This window comes from Arachis stenosperma, chromosome 7 (assembly GCF_014773155.1).
Source record: "Arachis stenosperma cultivar V10309 chromosome 7, arast.V10309.gnm1.PFL2, whole genome shotgun sequence".
Taxonomy (NCBI): domain Eukaryota; kingdom Viridiplantae; phylum Streptophyta; class Magnoliopsida; order Fabales; family Fabaceae; genus Arachis; species Arachis stenosperma.
Genome location: NC_080383.1, coordinates 33,751,138 through 33,772,341, shown reverse-complemented (window position 1 = coordinate 33,772,341; position 21,204 = coordinate 33,751,138). Strand labels below are relative to the sequence as shown.

General features: G+C 36.6%; 1 protein-coding gene and 2 non-coding genes across 3 annotated transcripts in view; 1 reads left to right on the top strand and 2 right to left on the bottom strand.

The window, feature by feature from the left end:
• Window positions 1–1,281: 1,281 nt before the first annotated feature.
• On the top strand, window positions 1,282–1,389 carry LOC130942683 (small nucleolar RNA R71). Its single transcript, XR_009071246.1, has one exon. It is a non-coding gene; the product is annotated as a small nucleolar RNA R71 (small nucleolar RNA).
• A 4,347-nt stretch (window positions 1,390–5,736) lies between these two features.
• Window positions 5,737–21,204, bottom strand: part of LOC130939679 (protein FAR1-RELATED SEQUENCE 5-like) — a 28,599-nt gene continuing 13,131 nt past the window's right edge. The window contains exon 6 of the mRNA XM_057867770.1: window positions 5,737–6,726. Coding sequence (XP_057723753.1) covers window positions 5,737–6,726 — 990 coding nt within the window. The remainder of the gene's footprint in view (window positions 6,727–21,204) is intronic.
• On the bottom strand, window positions 16,834–16,941 carry LOC130942548 (small nucleolar RNA R71). Its single transcript, XR_009071116.1, has one exon. It is a non-coding gene; the product is annotated as a small nucleolar RNA R71 (small nucleolar RNA).

The window sequence follows — 21,204 nt, the reverse complement described above, 5'->3', positions numbered from 1 at the left end:
TTCTTGAATTGTCTGCCATCTCTAGTGAGATTCTTGCAGCTTGCTCCTCAAAGATCCCTAGCTTCTCCATTACAGAGAGAGGCATGAGGTTTATACTTGACCCTAGGTCACACAGAGCCTTCTTAAAGGTCATGGTGCCTATGGTACAAGGTATTGAAAACTTCCCAGGATCTTGTCTCTTTTGAGGTAATTTCTGCCTAGACAAGTCATCCAGTTCTTTGGTGAGCAAAGGGGGTTCATCCTCCCAAGTCTCATTACCAAATAACTTGTCATTTAGCTTCATGATTGCTCCAAGGTATTTAGCAACTTGCTCTTCAGTGACATACTCATCCTCTTCAAATGAAGAATACTCATCAGAGCTCATGAATGGCAGAAGTAAATCTAATGGAATCTCTATGGTCTCAGTGTGAGCCTCAGATTCCCATGGTTCCTCATTTGGGAACTCATTGGAGGCCAGTGGACATCCATTGAGGTCTTCCTCAGTGGCGTCACTGCCTCTTCCTCCTCTCCTAGTTCGGCCATGTTGATGACCTTGCACTCTCCTTTTGGATTCTCTTTTGTATTGCTTGGAAGAGTACTAGGAGGGAGTTCAGTAACTTTCTTACTCAGCTGACCCACTTGTGCCTCCAAATTCCTAATGGAGGACCTTGTTTCAGTCATGAAACTTTGAGTGGTTTTGATTAGATCAGAGACCATGGTTGCTAAGTCAGAGTGGTTCTGCTTAGAATTCTCTGTCTGTTGCTGAGAAGATGATGGAAAAGGCTTGCCATTGCTAAACCTGTTTCTTCCACCATTATTGTTGTTGAAACCTTGTTGAGGTCTCTGTTGATCCTTTCATGATAGATTTGGATGATTTCTTCATGAAGGATTATAGGTGTTTCCATAGGATTCTCCCATGTAATTCACCTCTTCCATTGAAGGGTTCTCAGGATCATAAGCTTCTTCTTCAGATGAAGCGTCCTTAGTACTGCCTGGTGTAGCTTGCATTCCAGACAGACTTTGAGAAATCAAATTGACTTGCTGAGTCAATATTTTGTTCTGAGCCAGTATGGCATTCAGAGTGTCAATCTCAAGAACTCCTTTCTTCTGATTTGTCCCATAGTTCACAAGATTCCTTTCAGAAGTGTACATGAATTGGTTATTTGCAACCATTTCAATTAGTTCTTGAGCTTCTGCAGGTGTCTTCTTCAGATGAAGAGATTCTCCAGTAGAGCTATCCAATGACATCTTGGACAGTTCAGACAAACCATCATAGAAGATACCTATGATGCTCCATTCAGAAAGCATGTCAGAAGGACACTTTCTGATTAATTGTTTGTATCTTTTCCAAGCTTCATAGAGGGATTCACCTTCCTTCTGTTTGAAGGTTTGGACTTCCACTCTAAGCTTACTCAATTTTTGAGGTGGAAAGAACTTTGCCAAGAAGGCATTGACTAGCTTTTCCCAAGAGTTCAGGCTTTCTTTAGGTTGTGAGTCCAACCATATCCTAGCTCTGTCTCTTACAGCAAAAGGGAATAGCATAAGTCTGTAGACCTCAAGGTCAACCCCATTAGTCTTGACAGTGTCACAGATTTGCAAGAATTCAGCTAAAAACTGATGAGGATCTTCCAATGGAAGTCCATGGAACTTGCAATTCTGTTGCATTAGAGAAACTAATTGAGGCTTAAGCTCAAAGTTGTTTGCTCCAATGGTAGGGATAGAGATGCTTCTCCCATAGAAGTCGGGAGTAGGTGCAGTAAAGTCACCCAACACCTTCCTTGCATTGTTGGCATTGTTATTGTTTTCGGCTGCCATGGGTTCTTCTTCTTTGAAGATTTCTATTAGGTCCTCTACAGAGAGTTGTGCCTTAGCTTCTCTTAGTTTTCGCTTCAAGGTCCTTTCAGGTTTAGGGTCAGCCTCAACAAGAATGCTTTTGTCTTTGCTCCTGCTCATATGAAAGAGAAGAGAACAAGAAAATATGGAATCCTCTATGTCACAGTATAGAGATTCCTTGAGGTGTCAGAGGAAAAGAAAAATAGAAGGAAGAGGTAGAAGAATTCGAACTTATCAAGAAAGATGGAGTTCGAATTGTGCATTGAGGAGGAGTGTTAGTCCATAAATAGAAGGATGTGAGAAGAGGGAAAGAAATTTTCGAAAATTCAGTAAAAAATTTTAAAATCATTTTGAAAAATACTAATTGATTTTCGAAAACTAAGAGTGGAAAAGAAATCAAATGATTTTTGAAAAAGATTTTAAAATTAGAAATTAAAAAGATATGATTGAGAACTATTTTGAAAAAGATGTGATTAAAAAGATATGATTTGAAAAACAATTTAAAAAAGATTTGATTTTGAAAATCAATGACTTGACTAACAAGAAAAGATATGATTCAGACATTAAACCTTTCTCAACAGAAAAGGAAACATATTCTGAGATGTTGAATCAAATCATTAATTGATAGCAAGTATTTTTAAAAATGGAAAGAAATTGATTTTGAAAACATATGATTGAAAAGATATGATTTGAAAAAGATTTGATTTTGAAAAGATTTTGAAAACTTGAAAAAAACTTTGAATTGAAAACAAAATCTTCCCTCTTGTGCCATCTTGGCGTTAAACGCCTAGAATGGTGCACATTCTGGCGTTTAACGCCCAAAACACTACCCTTTTAGGCGTTAAACGCGCAGCCAGGCACCCTGGCTGGCGTTTAAACGCCAGTTTTCCTTCTTCACTGGGCGTTTTGAACGCCCAGCTTTTTCTGTATAATTCCTCCGCTGTATGTTCTGAATCTTCAATTCTTTGTATTATTGACTTGAAAAGACACAAATCAAAAATATTTTTTAGATTTTTAATAATGAGGAATAATCAAAATGCAACTAAAATCAAATAACAATGCATGCAAGACACCAAACTTAGCAGTTTGTATACCATTGACACTAACAAAATGAGAATGCATATGAAAAATAACAAAACACTCAAGACAAGAGAATTTAAAGATCAGAACAAGGAAATCATCAAGAACAATGTGAAGATTAATGAAGACATATGAATGAATTCGAAAAATGCAAGAAGAACAGAAACATGCAATTGACACCAAACTTAAAATGAGACACTAGACTCAACAAGAAACATAAAATTATTTTTGGTTTTTATGATTTTGTAATTTTTTTGAATTTTTCAAAAATTAAGTGGAAAAGAAAATAAAGGTATCAAAATTCTTAATGAGAATTCCAGGAATCATGCAATGTTAGTCTAAAGCTTTAGTTTAAAGAAATTAGACATGGCTAGCCAAGCTTCAGCAGGACATTGCATTCAAGAGCTAAATTGATGAGGATCAATCAGCTTTGGTGATGATAAGAACATCACCTTGAAATACTAGAATTCATTCTTAAGAACTCTGAAAAATACCTAATCTAAGCAACAAGATGAACCGTCAGTTGTCCATACTCGAAACAATCCCCGGCAACAGCGCCAAAAACTTGGTGCACGAAATTGTGATCCATTCTTTTCACAACTAAAACAGTCCCCGGTAATGGCTCCAAAAACTTGGTGCTCAATACCATGGTCTAAACATAAATTCACAACTTCGCACAACTAACCAGCAAGTGCACTGGGTCGTCCAAGTAATAAACCTTACGCGAGTAAGGTTCGATCCCACGAAGATTGTTGGTATGAAGCAAGCTATGGTCATCTTCTAAATCTCAGTCAGGCAGATTCAAATGGTTATGGATGATATATGAATAAAGCATAAAATAAAGATAGAGATACTTATGTAATTCATTAGTGAGAATTTCAGATAAGCGTATGGAGATGCTCAGTCCCTTCCGTCTCTCTGCTTTCCTACTGTCTTCATCCAATCCTTCTTACTCCTTTCCATGGCAAGCTGTATGTTGGGCATCACTGTTGTCAGTGGCTACAGTCCCGTCCTCTCAGTGAAAATGTTCAACGCACCCTGTCACGGCACGGCTAATCATCTGTCGGTTCTCAATCAGGTTGGAATAGAATCCATTAATTCTTTTGCGTCTGTCACTAACGCCCTGCCTTCAGGAGTTTGAAGCTCGTCACAGTCATTCAATCATTGAATCCTACTCAGAATACCACAGACAAGGTTTAGACCTTCCGTATTCTCTTGAATGCCGCCATCAATTCTAGCTTATACCACGAAGATTCTGATTAAGGAATCCAAGAGATAAACATTCAAGCCTTGTTTGCTTGTAGAACGGGAGTGGTTGTCAGGCACGCGTTCATAAGTGAGAATGATGATGAGCGTCACATAATCATCACATTCATCATGTTCTTGGGTACGAATGAATATCTTAGAATAAGAATAAGCTGAATTGAATAGAAGAACAATAGTAATTGCATTAATACTCTAGGTACAACAGAGCTCCACACCTTAATCTATGGTGTGTAGAAACTCCACCGTTGAAAATACATAAGTGATAATAGTGATCATTGGCTTCGGCCCCAGAGAGGGAACCAGAAGAACCAAGATGATCTAAGAACTAGATGTCCAAAGATGAAAATACAATAGCAAAAGGTCCTATTTGTAGAGAACTAGTAGCCTAGGGCTTACAAAGATGAGTAAATGGCATAAAAATCCACTTCCGGGCCCACTTGGTGTGTGCTTGGGCTGAGCATTGAAGCATTTTCGTGTAGAGACTTTTCTTGGAGTTAAACGCCAGCTTTTGTGCCAGTTTGGGCGTTTAACTCCCATTCTTGTGCCAGTTCCGGCGTTTAACGCCGGGCAGTTTTGAGCTGATTTGGAACGCCAGTTTGGGCCATCAAATCTCGGGCAAAGTATGGACTATTATACATTGCTGGAAAGCCCAGGATGTCTACTTTCCAAAGCCATTGAGAGCGCACAAATTGGGCTTCTGTAGCTACAGAAAATATACTTCGAGTGCAGGGAGGTCAGAATCCAACAGCATCTGCAGTCCTTTTCAGTCTCTGAATCAGATTTTTGCTCAGGTCCCTCAATTTCAGCCAGAAAATACCTGAAATCACAGAAAAACACACAAACTCATAGTAAAGTCTAGAAAAGTGAATTTTAACTAAAAACTAATAAAAATATAATAAAAACTAACTAAAACATACTAAAAACATACTAAAAACAATGCCAAAAAGCGTATAAATTATCCGCTCATCACCTACGATACTTTTGTGTTACGTAAACAGATTTTTCCTCCATCTGCTTGCACTCCAAAATTGTCGTACGAACGCATCTCTTCAAGGACTCACGGTAACGAAAATATATTTCCCTCGTGTAATTAACTGCACCAGATTTTTCCAACTCTGGGAACTGAGTCTGAAGAACAGGGGTCCCTTACAATGATCGAAAATCAAGCTCCTCCTCGTTATCTCTTAGGAAATCCACACAGCACTAGAAGTTTGTTACAAACTCCAAGATCCCATACCGACTCTCCACAAACCGCCCTAACTTTGCATGCAATGACTCACAACGGGATGTTGTCCTTAGGCCGGCAAAAAAACACCCACGAATGTACGCGGTGGCCCATGATAACTTCTTCCTGTACAAATCCTTAACCCACTCGACTTCTCTGACCCCGCACTCTTCCACCATCGCCTCCCATTGCTTCTCGAACTCTTCAACTTCTATGTCAGCCAACATACAACTTCTCAAAAGTATTGTGAACCGCGGCTTGCACACATTCACGGTTGCATTCCTCAGTAGATGCCATGCACACAACCGATGATGAGCTTCAGGAAATACTTCTTGAATGGCTAAGGGCATGGATCAATCCCCATCAGTTATTACCGCCTTAGGAGCTTTACCACCCATGCATTCCAAAAACTTTCTCAACACCCAAACATACGACGCTTGAGATTCACACGAGACCATGGCTGTGGCAAACACGCATGTTTGGTTGTGATGGTTGACCCCAGAAAACACAACAACTGGTAGATTGTACTTGTTTCGACCATATGTCGCATTAAAGGCAAGAACATCACCAAAGATCTTGTAATCATCCTGGCTACGCCCGTCGCTCCAAAAAAGGTCACACATATGTTGGTCTGGCCCAACTTCAAACCTCCAGAACATCTTCTCATCCCCTCTTGCACATCTCTCAAAAAACCTTAGAGCCGCATTCACATCACCATTCCTTAAGGCACGTTGCCTCCTAACCTCATTGTACATATCTCTCTTTGTGAAAGGAACAAAGTTAAATCCGCCTGCCTGCGCAGCAATTGACTCATATATTTTTGGAATAGAAATTCCAACTTGCCTCAAGCTGTCCATATAGGCTAGATCAACATCAGAAATCTTCCGGTATGAAGGCAGGTATGGCACAAACTTTGCAGGTAGAAGATCATGGTTATGGTCATCTACGAAGCGTGAAACATACCAAATCCCGCTATCACCATTCGGCTTTATCCTCATCTCCGCCAAACACCCACATCGCGTGACAACCTTGTGCTCTCGCTTTCGATCCTGCATCTCTAGCCATTTTTTGTCTCTGAAACCTTCTCTGTTGCATAAATACGTGTACCGAACTATTTCCCCCTTTTTATTTTTCAGTTTCTTTCCCTGCCTCATGGCAAAACCCTTCGCCCGGTTATATTGTTCATAGAAACGGGACGCCTCATCAGGGTTGTTGAATTCCATTTTCAATATCTCTGCGGCATTGTACATGACTGGTTCAGAGATGCCATTATCTTCTTCATCGCAATCCTCCAACAGTTCTCCCTCCTCTTCCGTTTCCCTTCCAATATCCAGCGAGCTTTCCTGCAAAATGCAAGCACACTGTGAAATCCCTTACTCTATTTCAACCACACAATAAACTGAACTAAATACTAATTTAAAATTTTTGCAATAATTCTATCACTCCAATTCGATTATTTCTATCATACACAATGAAGAGAAAAGGATTATTTCCAGTCGCACAAAAAAAATAATTTTTTTCCCACACGCTCCTTATTAATTTATTACTAGTTACCAATCCTAATGATTGTATTTACATATATTAATAAAAAAATGTGGTACAATATTTTCAATATTATATATTTATGTTTAACGATTGTTCTTTGAATGTCATCGAATAATTATTCATCTATTGTATTTTAATGGTAATAAAAAAAATTCTACACACAAATGGTGGTTCCATTATATGGTGTTTCATAGGCAATTTATAACACAGAGATGGGCTACTAATGAGTACATGCAAATTAACACAAAAAATTATTCATACCAATGTGTCGCAATGCCATTCACCACTTCCACTAAGGCCACCTACTGGCTCAACACCTCCAGTCTAGAATTTCGACACTGTTCCACTACATGACCCCATCTTGAATATCACTATCCCACGGCCATCCACCAAGTTGTCTCACTAAGAACGGCATTTAACAATACTAAACAAATCAAGTCAAAAGAGTGAAAATCACAAGAAAATTGTGGTCCAAATTACTAAATTTAAAGAGTAAAAATATTTTTTTTTACTTAAGTAGGTTCACACTTTTAACTAATATCTTGGAGACTCACTTGCATAGAATAATGCATTTGAATCATGCAGATTTATTTCATTTATACATTAATTTGTTTTTATTGTCAATGTTGATCACACAAATAACTAACACTCTTGTAATATATTCCAGCTCATAATTTTGAAATTACAATAGTTTTTTATTTTACACACCAGACACCACCAAACAGTACATATGAATTTAGCTTGCAACAGGAATTTTCATAGTTATTCATAATTTATTTTAAATAATGATATTATATGCTAAAAAGTAGTAGACAAGAGGAATAAGATATAAGTTTTCATTCAACTGTAAACTGATATTGACTTGGTTAACGAACTAAAATCACCAATTTTTTAGAATTCTAAATCATATATCCAAAGAAGAATCTTAAACTATAGTTACAAGAGATAATTTACATGAATTCATGTAAACAAAACTGGACATGAGTGATTATGATATTCCTAAAACATATATCAACTGTAATTTAGTGGCATATGACTATTTCTAATTCCTCGTACAAAATTCATAAAATGAAAAATGAAAAAAATCATTACAGCTTCAAACTAAAGTACTCAACATCTATGTACGCAAACTTATCCACTTAATTGAACAATAGCAATATAGAGTTTTGGAACATTTATTTTCATGAGTATAAACAAATTTGCTATAACTTTTCAAAAAGACAATTTTCCAAAGAGACAATAACAGAGGAAATGAGAGAAAGGGAAGCAGGGGCATATATAGAATTGTAATTGGAATGTCACTATACCGCATTCTACAATAATCAACTTGTGTTCATCCCACTTTTATTTGTTTGTATCTTTTATATACAACTTAAGTATAACAATATTAGTCTTTTTATTTGCTTCTCTATACAAGCAAATGTATAATAAGGAATGGCCGAATATGACATTCATCCTGGACCACTTATATTGTGATGCTTACTACTAAGTACTCAGTACTCATAAACATATATATATATATATATATATATTTATACCAACAGTATTAGTAGCAAAAGCAAGCTTGCTACAGGCTAGGCTATGGAGTCAAAGTCACTCCAATTCATGGGATATAACCTACACTCCAATAACAAACAACGATAATTATTAATACTAAATTTTCTCACCTCTTGTGGAAGCAACAACAACATGCTGGCTTATTTCGACACTCACCTGGCACTTCTTTTCCCACCGATGATACACACCTCCGTCGTATTGCGGCAACCGGCAATTCCACTCCCAACTCTTTCTCAGATGCTTTTTCACAACACTGACACCACTTTTCCTGCCTACTGCCCTGCTTGATTACAACCCTTTTACCACCAACAATAACTCTGGGCTGACGCACACCTCCGTCGTGTTGAGGCAACGGCCCACGCCACCACCGCCAAGTCCTTCTTAGAGTCTTTGTCACACCACTGACAACAGTTTTCCTGCCCCTCTTCTGCCTAATACAACCCTTGGACCTCTAACAATAACTCTGGGCCACAACTAAATGGCTCAGGCCCACGCTCTCCATCATTCCTTGCAGAAACGACTTCAACAAAATAGGAATTCACCAACAGTCTAGAGCTGGTTATTCTCGTCAATTGATTAAGAGACATAGGGTTATTTTTGCCATTTCATCCTTTACTACATGACAAAACTCAACAGCCTACCTTTTCGTACACTGAATATCGTGTTCCGATACTTTTGTCCGGAACACCGGATAATTTTCCTATAAATTATATTATACTAAGGTGGAAACTCAGGTGCAATCGACTTCACGTGAAGTTGATAGCTGAAAGCCGTTAAAAAATTTGACTGATTTGACTAAATTTTTATCTAACAGCTCTTAACCATCAACTTCAGGTGAAGTTGACTACACTTGAATTTTCACCTTATACCAATGTATTTAAATTATTTTTCTAATAAAAAAAATAATTTCAATTACATTTCAAAATGTTAACATGTTATCTTTATTAACAATAATATTTTTTGAATTTATCCTTTTCTGTTGTCTTTTAATGTCATAAATAAAAATATATATCATTCTTTTTAAATATATACAAATAAATACTTTTTTAAAAGAATAATAAAAACTACCCATACTTTACATCATTAATCTCCTTAATCATATTTAAGAAAAAATTCCACTAAATTGTATTTACAAAATAAAATATTATCAAATGTGGCTAGTATTTTTTTCGTACTACGTGCGACAAAAAATCATATACAATTTTTATAAACATATATTATCATCAACTTGTTGCATCATATATAGCAAATAGTCCAACATCATCTCAAGTAATCATTAGTATGTATCATCAATTAATTCAATAATAAATTAGTTCAATCATGGAACACAGCATTGTATACAACCATAACCAATTTGCCATATTTTACATCATTAGGGGAATTTATTTTTACACCCAAAATCAGTTGCAGCATGAATTAAACCTAACATAAACCTCTCTCACACACGTAAAAATAATGAACCAACACAAAGAAAATAAAAAAATTGCGTTTCAAAAAAATAAAAACATGCTTGCATGACCGTATTCTACGACGATCGATCTAAACTAACTCAAATTAAAGAAGAATCCATAATTACAGAACCCAGAAAATGGATAAAAAAACCTCTACAACTTCAGTTGAAGATGCAAAGCATCGATTAGAAGGAAATCTGGGAGAAACGAAGAAAATGACAGAAAAACTCACCTTTGTCTTGAGTAGGAAGAGATATAGTTGCGATGGACCTGTGATGACGATGATGATGCCGCGGTGGCATTATGGATGACGACGATAAGACTTTGGTGGCGCTGGTCACAAAATGAAAAGAAGATAGGAGATAGGTTTTCAGATGTGGAAGAAAGTAAAATGGGAAATTTTAATTCTCTATTTACTAAGGGCAAATACGTAATTGTGACTTTATTTGTTCTTTTTTATCCGTTTTCATCACATAGGAAAAGAGAAAATATTATGTTGTACGACACTCCACTCTTTTCATTTTCTCTTCATTTTCTTTGGTAATCTAAATGGAGGAAATTTAATTTTCCACCCAATTTCTATTCCTATGTTTTCTTTCCTCCCATATTCTCTTGAACCAAATGCTGCGTAAAAGACTAATTTTTAATTAATCTAATTAAATCAACAAGTTCGATTTGGACTAAATTTCTATTGTGTCCCTAAAATTCACGATTTTTATTATTTTAGTCTCTCAAATTTAAATTTATTATACTGGTCTCTGAGATCCAGCTCCAAGTACCATATTAATCTCTGAACCATTTTTAACATTGAGTCAACGAACGAAACACTGAGTTAGCTCTCGCTAGACACATGACTAAACAGTATCTTTTCGTTTTAGCTCTTAAATAAGACAAAATCGAGGTTATTTCGGAGAAAAAGGGATATATAATGATTTACACATCATATAAACCCTTCTTTTTCTTTTTGTTTTTGCCTTGTTTAAGTGTTAAAATGAAATGACGTTGTTTAGCCATTTGTCCATTATGGCAAGTTTGAGCCAATTTAAAATTTAGTTTGCTAATTTAATACTAGAAAGGGTCCAAAAACTAATATAGTGCCCAAAATTGTATCTCGGAGACTAGTATAAATAATTTTGAATGTAAGAGACTAAAATGGTGAATACGATGAATCTAAAAGACCATTTTAGATATTTAGTCGTTCAATTTGCTTCTTAGAACCATGTGTTTTATAGCTTTTCTCTCCGAAGAGAGAAGACACACTCGTATTTAGATGTTATAAAATTATAGCATAAACCACTGAAATCATTCTATATTATTAAATATGCCAAGAAAAATAATCTCTAATTTTTTATAATAATAATAAAAATATTTCTAAAATATAAAATTTAATAAGAATAATTAAAAAAATCTTAATTTTTTTGAAAAATTAAAATTTTTATATTTGACATACTGCTTATATATTTATCTAAAATTTTATAAAAATATTTTAATAACTATTTAAAAAATACATAAAAAATTAGATAACAAATCGATCTCTAGAATTTATTATTTTTTTTAGTTATTAACAAAAATAAATTGCAAAAAAATTTACTTAGAATAAAATTACCAAATTTTTAAGATAACATGTCTCATTTTTTAATCATATTTATAAAAAAATACATCAAAATTTAATATTCAAAATATTTTTGAAAATATATATTTAATAATGGATATTTTTATCACATTTTAAATTATTTTAAAAGATAATTTTGTCATTAATAAATTGGTAAGATATTTTTGTCAGTGTGTTTAAAAATTAGGACAATTTTAATAGTTTATCCTTAATAAAAGAAAAGATATTTTTTAATAAAAATATTCTATAAAAAAATTAACTTGTAGTAATTTTTTAAAACAAAAATTATTTTTAATTGATCATAATAATTGTATATTAAAATTATTTACTAAAATTAATTACTAATATAAAACACACATTAAAATATAAAATACACATTAAAAATAAATTAAATTAAATATCTATTTATATATAAATATATTGTTATTAATTTTAGTATATAAATAACATTTTTTTATTTTTAATATACTGCAATCATGTGTATATGATAGAAATTAGAAATGTATCCATCAATTTGTGTATGACAATAACATGGAGCCAAAAATCGGTGCCTACGATTTCTTTAAATTTATAGTGGTGATGCGCAGAAATCGCACACACAAATTAAAAGTAAATTTCAGAAATCAGATTCTTCAATTTTGGCTTTTTGAAAATTAACAAATTTTAATTATTTTTAAATTGAAATCAAGTTCTTTAATTTTTTTTTAAAATTTAAAAGATTTTAAAATTGAAATCAGACTCTCTAATTTTTTTAAATTAAAAAAAAACTTTAAACTGGGCCTTTCGATTTTTATTGTGAAAAATAAAAAATTAAAATTAAAATTGGACCAGCTAATTTTGTTTCTTTAAAAAAATCCGATATTTAAAACAAAAATAAAATTATTAGAAAAATAAAATAAACATATTTTAAAATTACAATTTTTTAAAATATTTTTATATGATTATAACCAAATACAATTAATAAACAAAAGGGTATTTTATATAGATATCCAATTATCAAATTATTTTTACCGTTTCAAAATATATTTTTGAAAAATAAAAAATTGTTATAATGCAAACAAAAAATTAATCACCTTGTATTTATGTGTAAATACATACGATGTTTAACTCATTTTTAATGTATATTTTATACGAATGATTGATTTTTTTATAAACACCTAACATAGTCGTAAAAAATTATTTAAAACATTTTTTTCCTAAAACGCATGCAAATATGATAAGAAAAAATAGACAAAAATACCCTATTGAACACGTATATAAACATTTTCTAAACAAAGAAACTCTTGTGAATAGATGATGAGCGGATAATTTGTATACTTTTTGGCATTGTTTTTAGTATGTTTTTGTTATGATTTAGTTAGTTTTTATTATATTTTTATTAGTTTTTAATTAAAATTCACTTTTCTGGACTTTACTATGAGTTTGTGTGTTTTTCTGTGATTTCAGGTATTTTCTGGCTGAAATTGAGGGACATGAGCAAAAATCTGATCCAGAGACTCAAAAGGACTGCAGATGCTGTTGGATTCTGACCTCCCTGCACTCGAAGTGGATTTTCTGGAGCTACAGAAGCCCAATTGGCGCGCTCTCAACGGCGTTGGAAAGTAGACATCCTGGGCTTTCCAGCAATATATAATAGTCCATGCTTTGCCCAAGATTTGATGGCCCAAACCGGCGTTCAAAGTCACCTCAAGAAATTCCAGCGTTAAACGCCGGAACTGGCACCTAATTGGGAGTTAGACGCCCAAACTGGCACTAAAGCTGGCGTTTAACTCCAAGGAGAGTCTCTACACGAAAAAGCTTCATTGCTCAGCCCAAGCACACACCAAGTGGGCCCGGAAGTGGATTTTTATGTCATTTACTCATCTATGTACTAGTTTTCTATAAGTAGGACCTTTTACTATTGTATTAGAGGGACTTTTGGTAGAGACTTTGGTAGCTATCTTTGTTTTATGCTATCTTAGACCTTTGGGAGGCTGGCCATTCGGCCATGCCTAGACCTTGTTCTTATGTATTTTCAACGGTGGAGTTTCTACACACCATAGATTAAGGTGTGGAGCTCTGCTGTACCTCGAGTATTAATGCAATTACTATTGTTCTTCCATTCAATTCCGCTTGTTCTTTATCCAAGATATCACTTGTTCTTCAACATGATGAAGGTGATGATTGACGCCCATCACCATTCTCACTCATGAACAAGGTGACTGACAACCATTCTTGTTCTACAAGCATCTGAGGCTTAGTGAATATCTCTTGGATTCCTGATTGCACGATGCATGGTTGATCGCCTGACAACCGAGTGCTCGCCTGACAAACGAGCCAACCATTCCGTGAGATCAGAGTCTTCGTGGTATAGGCAAGAACTGATGGCAGCATTCAAGAGAATCCGGAAGGTCTAACCTTGTCTGTGGTATTCTGAGTAGGATTCAATGACTGAATGACTGTGACGTGCTTCAAACTCCTAGCAGGCTAGGGCGTTAGTGACAGACGCAAAAATATCAATGGATATTATTCCGACCTGACCGAGAACCGACAGCTGAATTCCGCTATGCCGTGACAGGACATATGCAATCGCTTTCACTGAGAGGATGGGAGGTAGCTGCTGACAACAGTGAAACCCTACACAAGCTTGCCATGGAAAGGAGTAAGAAGGATTGGATGAAGGCAGTAGGAAAGCAGAGAGACGGAAGGGAAGGCATCTTCATACACTTGTCTGAAGCTCTTACACCAATGATATGCATAAGTATCTCTATCTTTATCTTTATATTATTTTCATTCATCATCATATACATTTGAGTTTGCCTGACTAAGATTTACAAGATGACCATAGCTTGCTTCAATGCTAACAATCTCCGTGGGATCGACCCTTACTCACGTAAGGTATTACTTGGACGACCCAGTGCACTTGCTGGTTAGTTGTGCGAAGTTGTGTAATGCCATGGAATTGAACCACCAAGTTTTTGGAGTTCATGACCAGGGATTATGAGAGTTGTGAAAAGTATTGTTCACAATTTCGCGCACCAAGTTTTTGGCGCCGTTGCCGGGGATTGTTCAAGTTTTGAGCAAGCTTTTGGTAACAATGCCTGGGATTGTTCTAGTTTGGACAACTGACGGTTCATCTTGTTGCTTAGATTAGGTATTTATTTTTTTTGAAATTCTTGAAGATGAATTCTAGAGTTTCATGATGATTTGTTGAAATCTGGCTGGCTGAGAAGCCATGTCTAATCTGATTGGACCGAGGTTTCAACTTATCACCACAAGAGCTTGTTGATTTTCATCAATTTTGCTTTTGGAGCAGTGATCTGCTAAGGCTTGGCTGACCTTTGGTCATGTCTAGTGTTTTGGACCGAAGCTTTCTTTGAAAGCTTGGCTGGCTGTGAAGCCATGTCTAATGCCTGGACCGGAGTCTTAGACTAACATTGCACTGATTCCTGGAATTCTCATTAAGAATTTTGATACCTTTTTCCACTTAATTTTCGAAAAATACAAAAAAATTTACAAAATCATAAAAAACCAAAAATATTTGATGCTTCATGCTTAAGTCTAGTGTCTCATCTTAAGTTTGGTGTCAATTGCATGCATTCATTCATGTGTCTTAAGGATCCTCAAGTAATTCTTGATGATTTTTGTGTTCTAATCTTTGAACTCTATTGACTTGAAGTATTTTGTGTGTCTCATATGCATTCTCATATTGTTAGTGTCAGTAGTATACAAACTGCTAAGTTTGGTGTCTTGCATGCATTGTTATTTGATTCTTGTTGCATTTTGATTATTAAAAATCCAAAAATATTTTTAATTTGTGTCTTTTCAAGTCAATGATACAAAGAATTGAAGATTCAGAACATGCTGCAGAGGAATTATACAGAAAAAGCTGAGCATTCAAAAATGCCCAGTGAAGAAGGCAGACTGGCGTTTAAACGCCAGCTAGGGTACCTGGTTGGGCGTTTAACGCCCAAAAAGGTAGCATTTTGGGCGTTAAACGCCAGAATGTATACCATTCTGGGCGTTTAACGCCAGGATGGTGCTAGGGGGAAGATTTTGTTTTCAAATCAATTTTTTTTCAAGTTTTCAAAGTTTTTCAAAACCAAATCTTTTTCAAATCATATCTTTTCAATCAAATGTTTTCAAAATCAATTTCTTTCCTTTTTCAAAGATACTTACTATCAATCAATGATTTGATTCAACATTTCAAGTATGTTGCCTTTTCTGTTGAGGAAGGTTTTATGTTTGAATCATATCTTTTCTTGTTAGGCAAGTCATCAATTTCTTTTTAAATCATATCTTTTCAAATTGTTTTCAAAACAAATCTTTTTAAAATGTTTTTCAAATCATATCTTCTCAATTATATCTTTTTAAAACCATAACTTTTCAATCAAATCTTTTTAATCACATTTTTTTTTTCAAAATAGTTTTCAATCAAATCTTTTTAATTTCTAATTTCAAAATCTTTTTCAAAAATCACTTGATTTCTTTTTCACTTTTAATTTTCGAAAATTATCAATCAAATTTTCAAAATGTTTTCAAAATCTTTTAATTGAATTTTCGAAAATTCTCTTCCCTCCTTCCCACATCCTTCTATTTATGGAGTACTACTCCTTCTTAATGCACAATTCGAACCTTATCTAATTAAAGTTCGAATTCTTCTTCTCCTTCTTCTTTCTATTTCTCTTTTCCTCTGACACCTCAAGAAATCTCTATACTGTGACATAGAGGATTCCACATTTTCTTGTTCTCTCCTCTTTCATATGAGCAGGAGCAGAGACAAAGGCATTCTTGTTGAAGCTGATCCTGAACCTGAAAGGACCTTGAAGAGAAAGCTAAGAGAAGCTAAAGCACAACTCTCTTTAGAGGACCTGACCGAATTCTTCAAGGAAGAAAAACACATGGCAGCCGAAAACAACAACAATGCCAACAATGCAAGGAAGGTGCTGGGTGACTTCACTGCACCTACTCCTGATTTTTATGGGAGAAGCATCTCTATCCCTGCCATTGGAGCAAACAACTTTGAGCTTAAGCCTCAATTAGTTTCTCTAATGCAACAGAATTGCAAGTTCCATGGACTTCCAATGGAAGATCCTCATCAGTTCTTAGCTGAATTCTTGCAAATCTGTGACACAGTCAAGACTAATGGGGTTAACCCTGAGGTCTACAGACTGATGCTATTCCCTTTTGCTGTAAGAGACAGAGCTAGAATATGGTTGGATTCTCAACCTAAAGAAAGCCTGGACTCTTGGGAAAAGCTAGTCAATGCCTTCTTGGCAAAGTTCTTTCCACCACAAAGATGGAGTAAGCTTAGAGTGGAAGTCCAAACCTTCAGACAGAAGGATGGAGAATCCCTCTATGAAGCTTGGGAAAGATACAAACAATTAATCAGAAGATGTCCCTCAGACATGCTTTCTAAATGGAGCATCATAGGTATTTTCTATGATGGTCTCTCTGAACTATCCAAGATGTCTTTGGATAGCTCTGCTGGAGGATCTCTTCATCTGAAGAAGACGCCTGCAGAAGCTCAAGAATTGATTGAAATGGTTGCAAATAACCAATTCATGTACACTTCTGAAAGGAATCCTGTGAACAATGGGACTAGTCAGAAGAAAGGAGTTCTTGAGATTGACACTCTGAATGCCATATTGGCTCAGAACAAGATATTGACTCAACAAGTCAATTTGATTTCTCAAAGTCTGTCTGGAATGCAAAATGCACCAAACAGTACTAAGGATGCTTCATCTGAGGAAGAAGCTTATGATCCTGAGAACCCTTCCATGGAAGAGGTGAATTACCTAGGAGAACCCTATGGAAACACCTATAATTCTTCATGGAGAAATCACCCAAATCTCTCATGGAAGAATCAAGAGAGACCTCAACAAGGTTTCAATAACAATAATGGTGGAAGAAACAGGTTTAGCAATAGCAAGCCTTTTCCATCATCTTCTCAGCAACAGACAGAGAGTTCTAAGCAGAATACTTCTGACTTAGCAACAACGGTCTCTGATCTAATAAAGACCACTCAAAGTTTCATGAATGAAACAAGGTCCTCCATCAGAAATTTGGAAGGACAAGTGGGTCAGCTGAGCAAGAAAGTTACTGAACTCCCTCCTAGTACTCTCCCAAGTAATACAGAAGAAAATCCAAAAGGAGAGTGCAAAGCCATAACCATGGCCGAATGTGGAGAGGAAAGAGAGGAGGAGGACGCCACTGAGGAAGACCTCAGTGGGCGTGTACCAATCCCCTCTGAGTTCCAATGGGAATCTGAGGCTCAAAATGAGACCATAGAGATTCCATTGGACTTACTTCTGCCATTCATGAGCTCTGATGAGTATTCTTCCTCTGAAGAGGATGAGTATGTCACTGAAGAGCAAGTTGCTAAATACCTTGGAGCAATCATGAAGCTAAATGACAAGTTATTTGGAAATGAGACTTGGGAGGATGAACCTCCCTTGCTCACCAAAGAACTGGATGACTTGTCTAGGCAGAAACTGCCTCAAAAGAGGCAAGATCCTGGGAAGTTTTCTATACCTTGTACCATAGGCACCATGACCTTCAAGAAGGCCTTGTGTGACTTAGGGTCAAGTGTAAACCTCATGCCCCTCTCTGTAATGGAGAATTTAGGGATCTTTGAGGTGCAAGCTGCAAGAATCTCATTAGAGATGGCAGACAATTCAAGAAAACAAGCTCATGGACTTGTAGAGAATGTTTTGGTGAAGATTGAAGACCATTACATCCCTACTGATTTCATAGTCCTAGAGACTGGGAAGTGCATGGATGAATCCATCATCCTTGGCAGACCCTTCCTAGCCACAGCAAAGGCTGTGATTGATGTTGATAGAGGAGAGTTGATCATTCAAGTGAATGAAGAATCCTTGGTGTTTAAGGCCCAAGGACATCCCTCTATCATCATGGAGAGGAAGCATGAAGAGCTTCTCTCAAAACAGAGCCAAACAGAGCCCCCACAGTCAAACTCTAAGTTTGGTGTTGGGAGGCCACAACCAAACTCTAAGTTTGGTGTTGAACCCCCACATTCAAACTCTAAGTTTGGTGTTGGGAGGTTCCAACACGGTTCTGAGTATTTCTGAGGCTCCATGAGAGTCCTCTGTCAAGCTAATGACATTAAAGAAGCGCTTGTTGGGAGGCAACCCAATGTTTTATAGTTAACTATTTTCTTTTGTTATTTTATTTTTTTTGTAGGTTGATGATCATAAGAAGTCACAAAAACAATGAAAAAAGCAAAAACAATGAAAAACAGGAAGAAAAACAGCACACCCTGGAGGAGAAGAAGCTGGCGTTCAAACGCCAGTAATACTAGCTGTTGGGCGTTTAACGCCCAGTCTGGCACCATTCTGGGCGTTTAACGCCAGAAAGGGGCACCAGACTGGCGTTAAACGCCAGTAAAGGGCAACAACCTGGCGTTAAACGCCAGGAATGGGCACCAGCCCGGCGTTTAACGCCAGAAATAGCTCAAAACGTGATTTTGAGCAACATTTGGTGCAGGGATGACTTTTCCTTGACACCACAGGATCTGTGGACCCCACAGGACCCCACCATCACTTTCTCTCTTCTTCCCCCATTCACCAATCACCTCAATACCTCTTCCCCAAAAACCCTTCACCTATCAAATCCCATCTTTCTCTTCACCACTCACATCCATCCTTCATAAATCCCCACCAACCTCACCCTTCAAATTCAAACCACTTTCCCTCCCAAACCCACCCATCATGGCCGAACCATTACCCCCTTCTCTCCTATATATAACCTTCTTCAACCCTTCATTTTGACACAACCTAAACACCCCTTCTTTCCCTTCTTGGCCGAACACACCACCTTCCCCCTCTTCCTCATTTCTTCTTCTTCTACTCTCTTCTTTCTTCTTTTGCTCGAGGACGAGCAAACATTTTAAGTTTGGTGTGGTAAAAGCGTTGCTTTTTCATTTTTCCATAACCGTTTATGGCATCCAAGGCCGGAGAAACCTCTAGAAAGAGGAAAGGGAAGGCAAAAGCTTCCACCTCCGAGTCATGGGAGATGGATAGATTCCTCTCAAGGGTGCATCAAGACCACTTCTATGAAGTTGTGGCCTTGAAGAAGGTGATCCCCGAGGTCCCCTTTTCACTCAAAAAGGGTGAATATCCGGAGATCCGCCATGAGATCCGAAGAAGAGGTTGGGAAGTACTTACCAACCCCATTCAACAAGTCGGAATCTTGATGGTTCAAGAGTTCTATGCCAATGCATGGATCACCAAGAACCATGACCAAAGTGTGAACCCGAATCCAAAGGATTATCTCACTATGGTTCGGGGGAAATACTTGGATTTTAGTCCGGAGAGTGTGAGGGTGGCGTTCAACTTGCCTATGATGCAAGGAGATGAGCATCCTTACACTAGAAGGGTCAACTTTGATCAAAGGTTGGACCAAGTCCTCACAACCATATGTGAAGAGGGCGCACAATGGAAGCAAGATTCAAGAGGCAAGCCGGTCCAATTAAGAAGGCATGACCTCAAGCCCGTGGCTAGAGGATGGTTAGAGTTCATACAACGCTCAATCATTCCCACTAGCAACCGGTCCGAAGTTACCATAGACCGGGCCATCATGATCCATGGCATCATGATTGGAGAAGAAATAGAAGTTCATGAGGTTATAGCCCAAGAACTCTACAAGGTGGCGGACAAGACCTCCACTTTGGCAAGGTTAGCCTTTCCTCATCTCATCTGTCACCTCTGTTATTCAGTTGGAGTTGACATAGAGGGAGATACCCCCATTGATGAGGACAAGCCCATCACCAAGAAAAGGATGGAGTACACAAGAGACCCCTCTCACCAAGAGATCCCTGAGATTCCTCAAGGGATGCACTTTCCTCCACAAAACTATTGGGAGCAACTAAACACCTCCCTAGGAGAATTGAGTTCCAACATGGGACAACTAAGGGTGGAGCATCAAGAACACTCCATTCTCCTCCATGAAATTAGAGAAGACCAAAGAATCATGAGGGAGGAGCAACAAAGACAAGGAAGAGACATTGAGGAGCTCAAGCACTCCATAGGATCTTCAAGAGCAAGAAAGAGCCGCCATCACTAAGGTGGACCCGTTCCTTGATTTCCTTGTTCTTTATTCTTCTGTTTTTCGATTTTTATGCTTTATGTTATCCATGTTTGTGTCTTGTGATCATTAGTGTCTTAGTGTCTATGCCTTAAAGTTATGAATGTCCTATGAATCCATCACCTTTCTTGAATAAAAATTGTTCTTAATTGAAAAGGAGAAGAATTGCATGAATTCTGAATTTTATAATAGTTTAATTATTTTGATGTGGTGGCAACCCTTTTGTTCTCTGAATGTATGCTTGAACAGTGCATATGTCTTTTGAACTTGTGGTTCATGAATGTTGGCTCTTGAAAGAATGATGAAAAAGGAGACATGTTACTGAGGATCTGAAAAATCATTAAAAATGATTCTTGAAGCAAGAAAAAGCAGTGAATACAAAAAAAAAAAGAGAAAAAGCAAACGAAAAAAAAAATCGAAAAAAATAAAAAAAGAAAGAAAAAGAAAGAAATAAAGTTGTGATCCAAGGCAATAAGAGTGTGCTTAAGAACCCTGGACACCTCTAATTGGGGACTTTAGCAAAGCTGAGTCACAATCTGAAAAGGTTCACCCAATTATGTGTCTGTGGCATG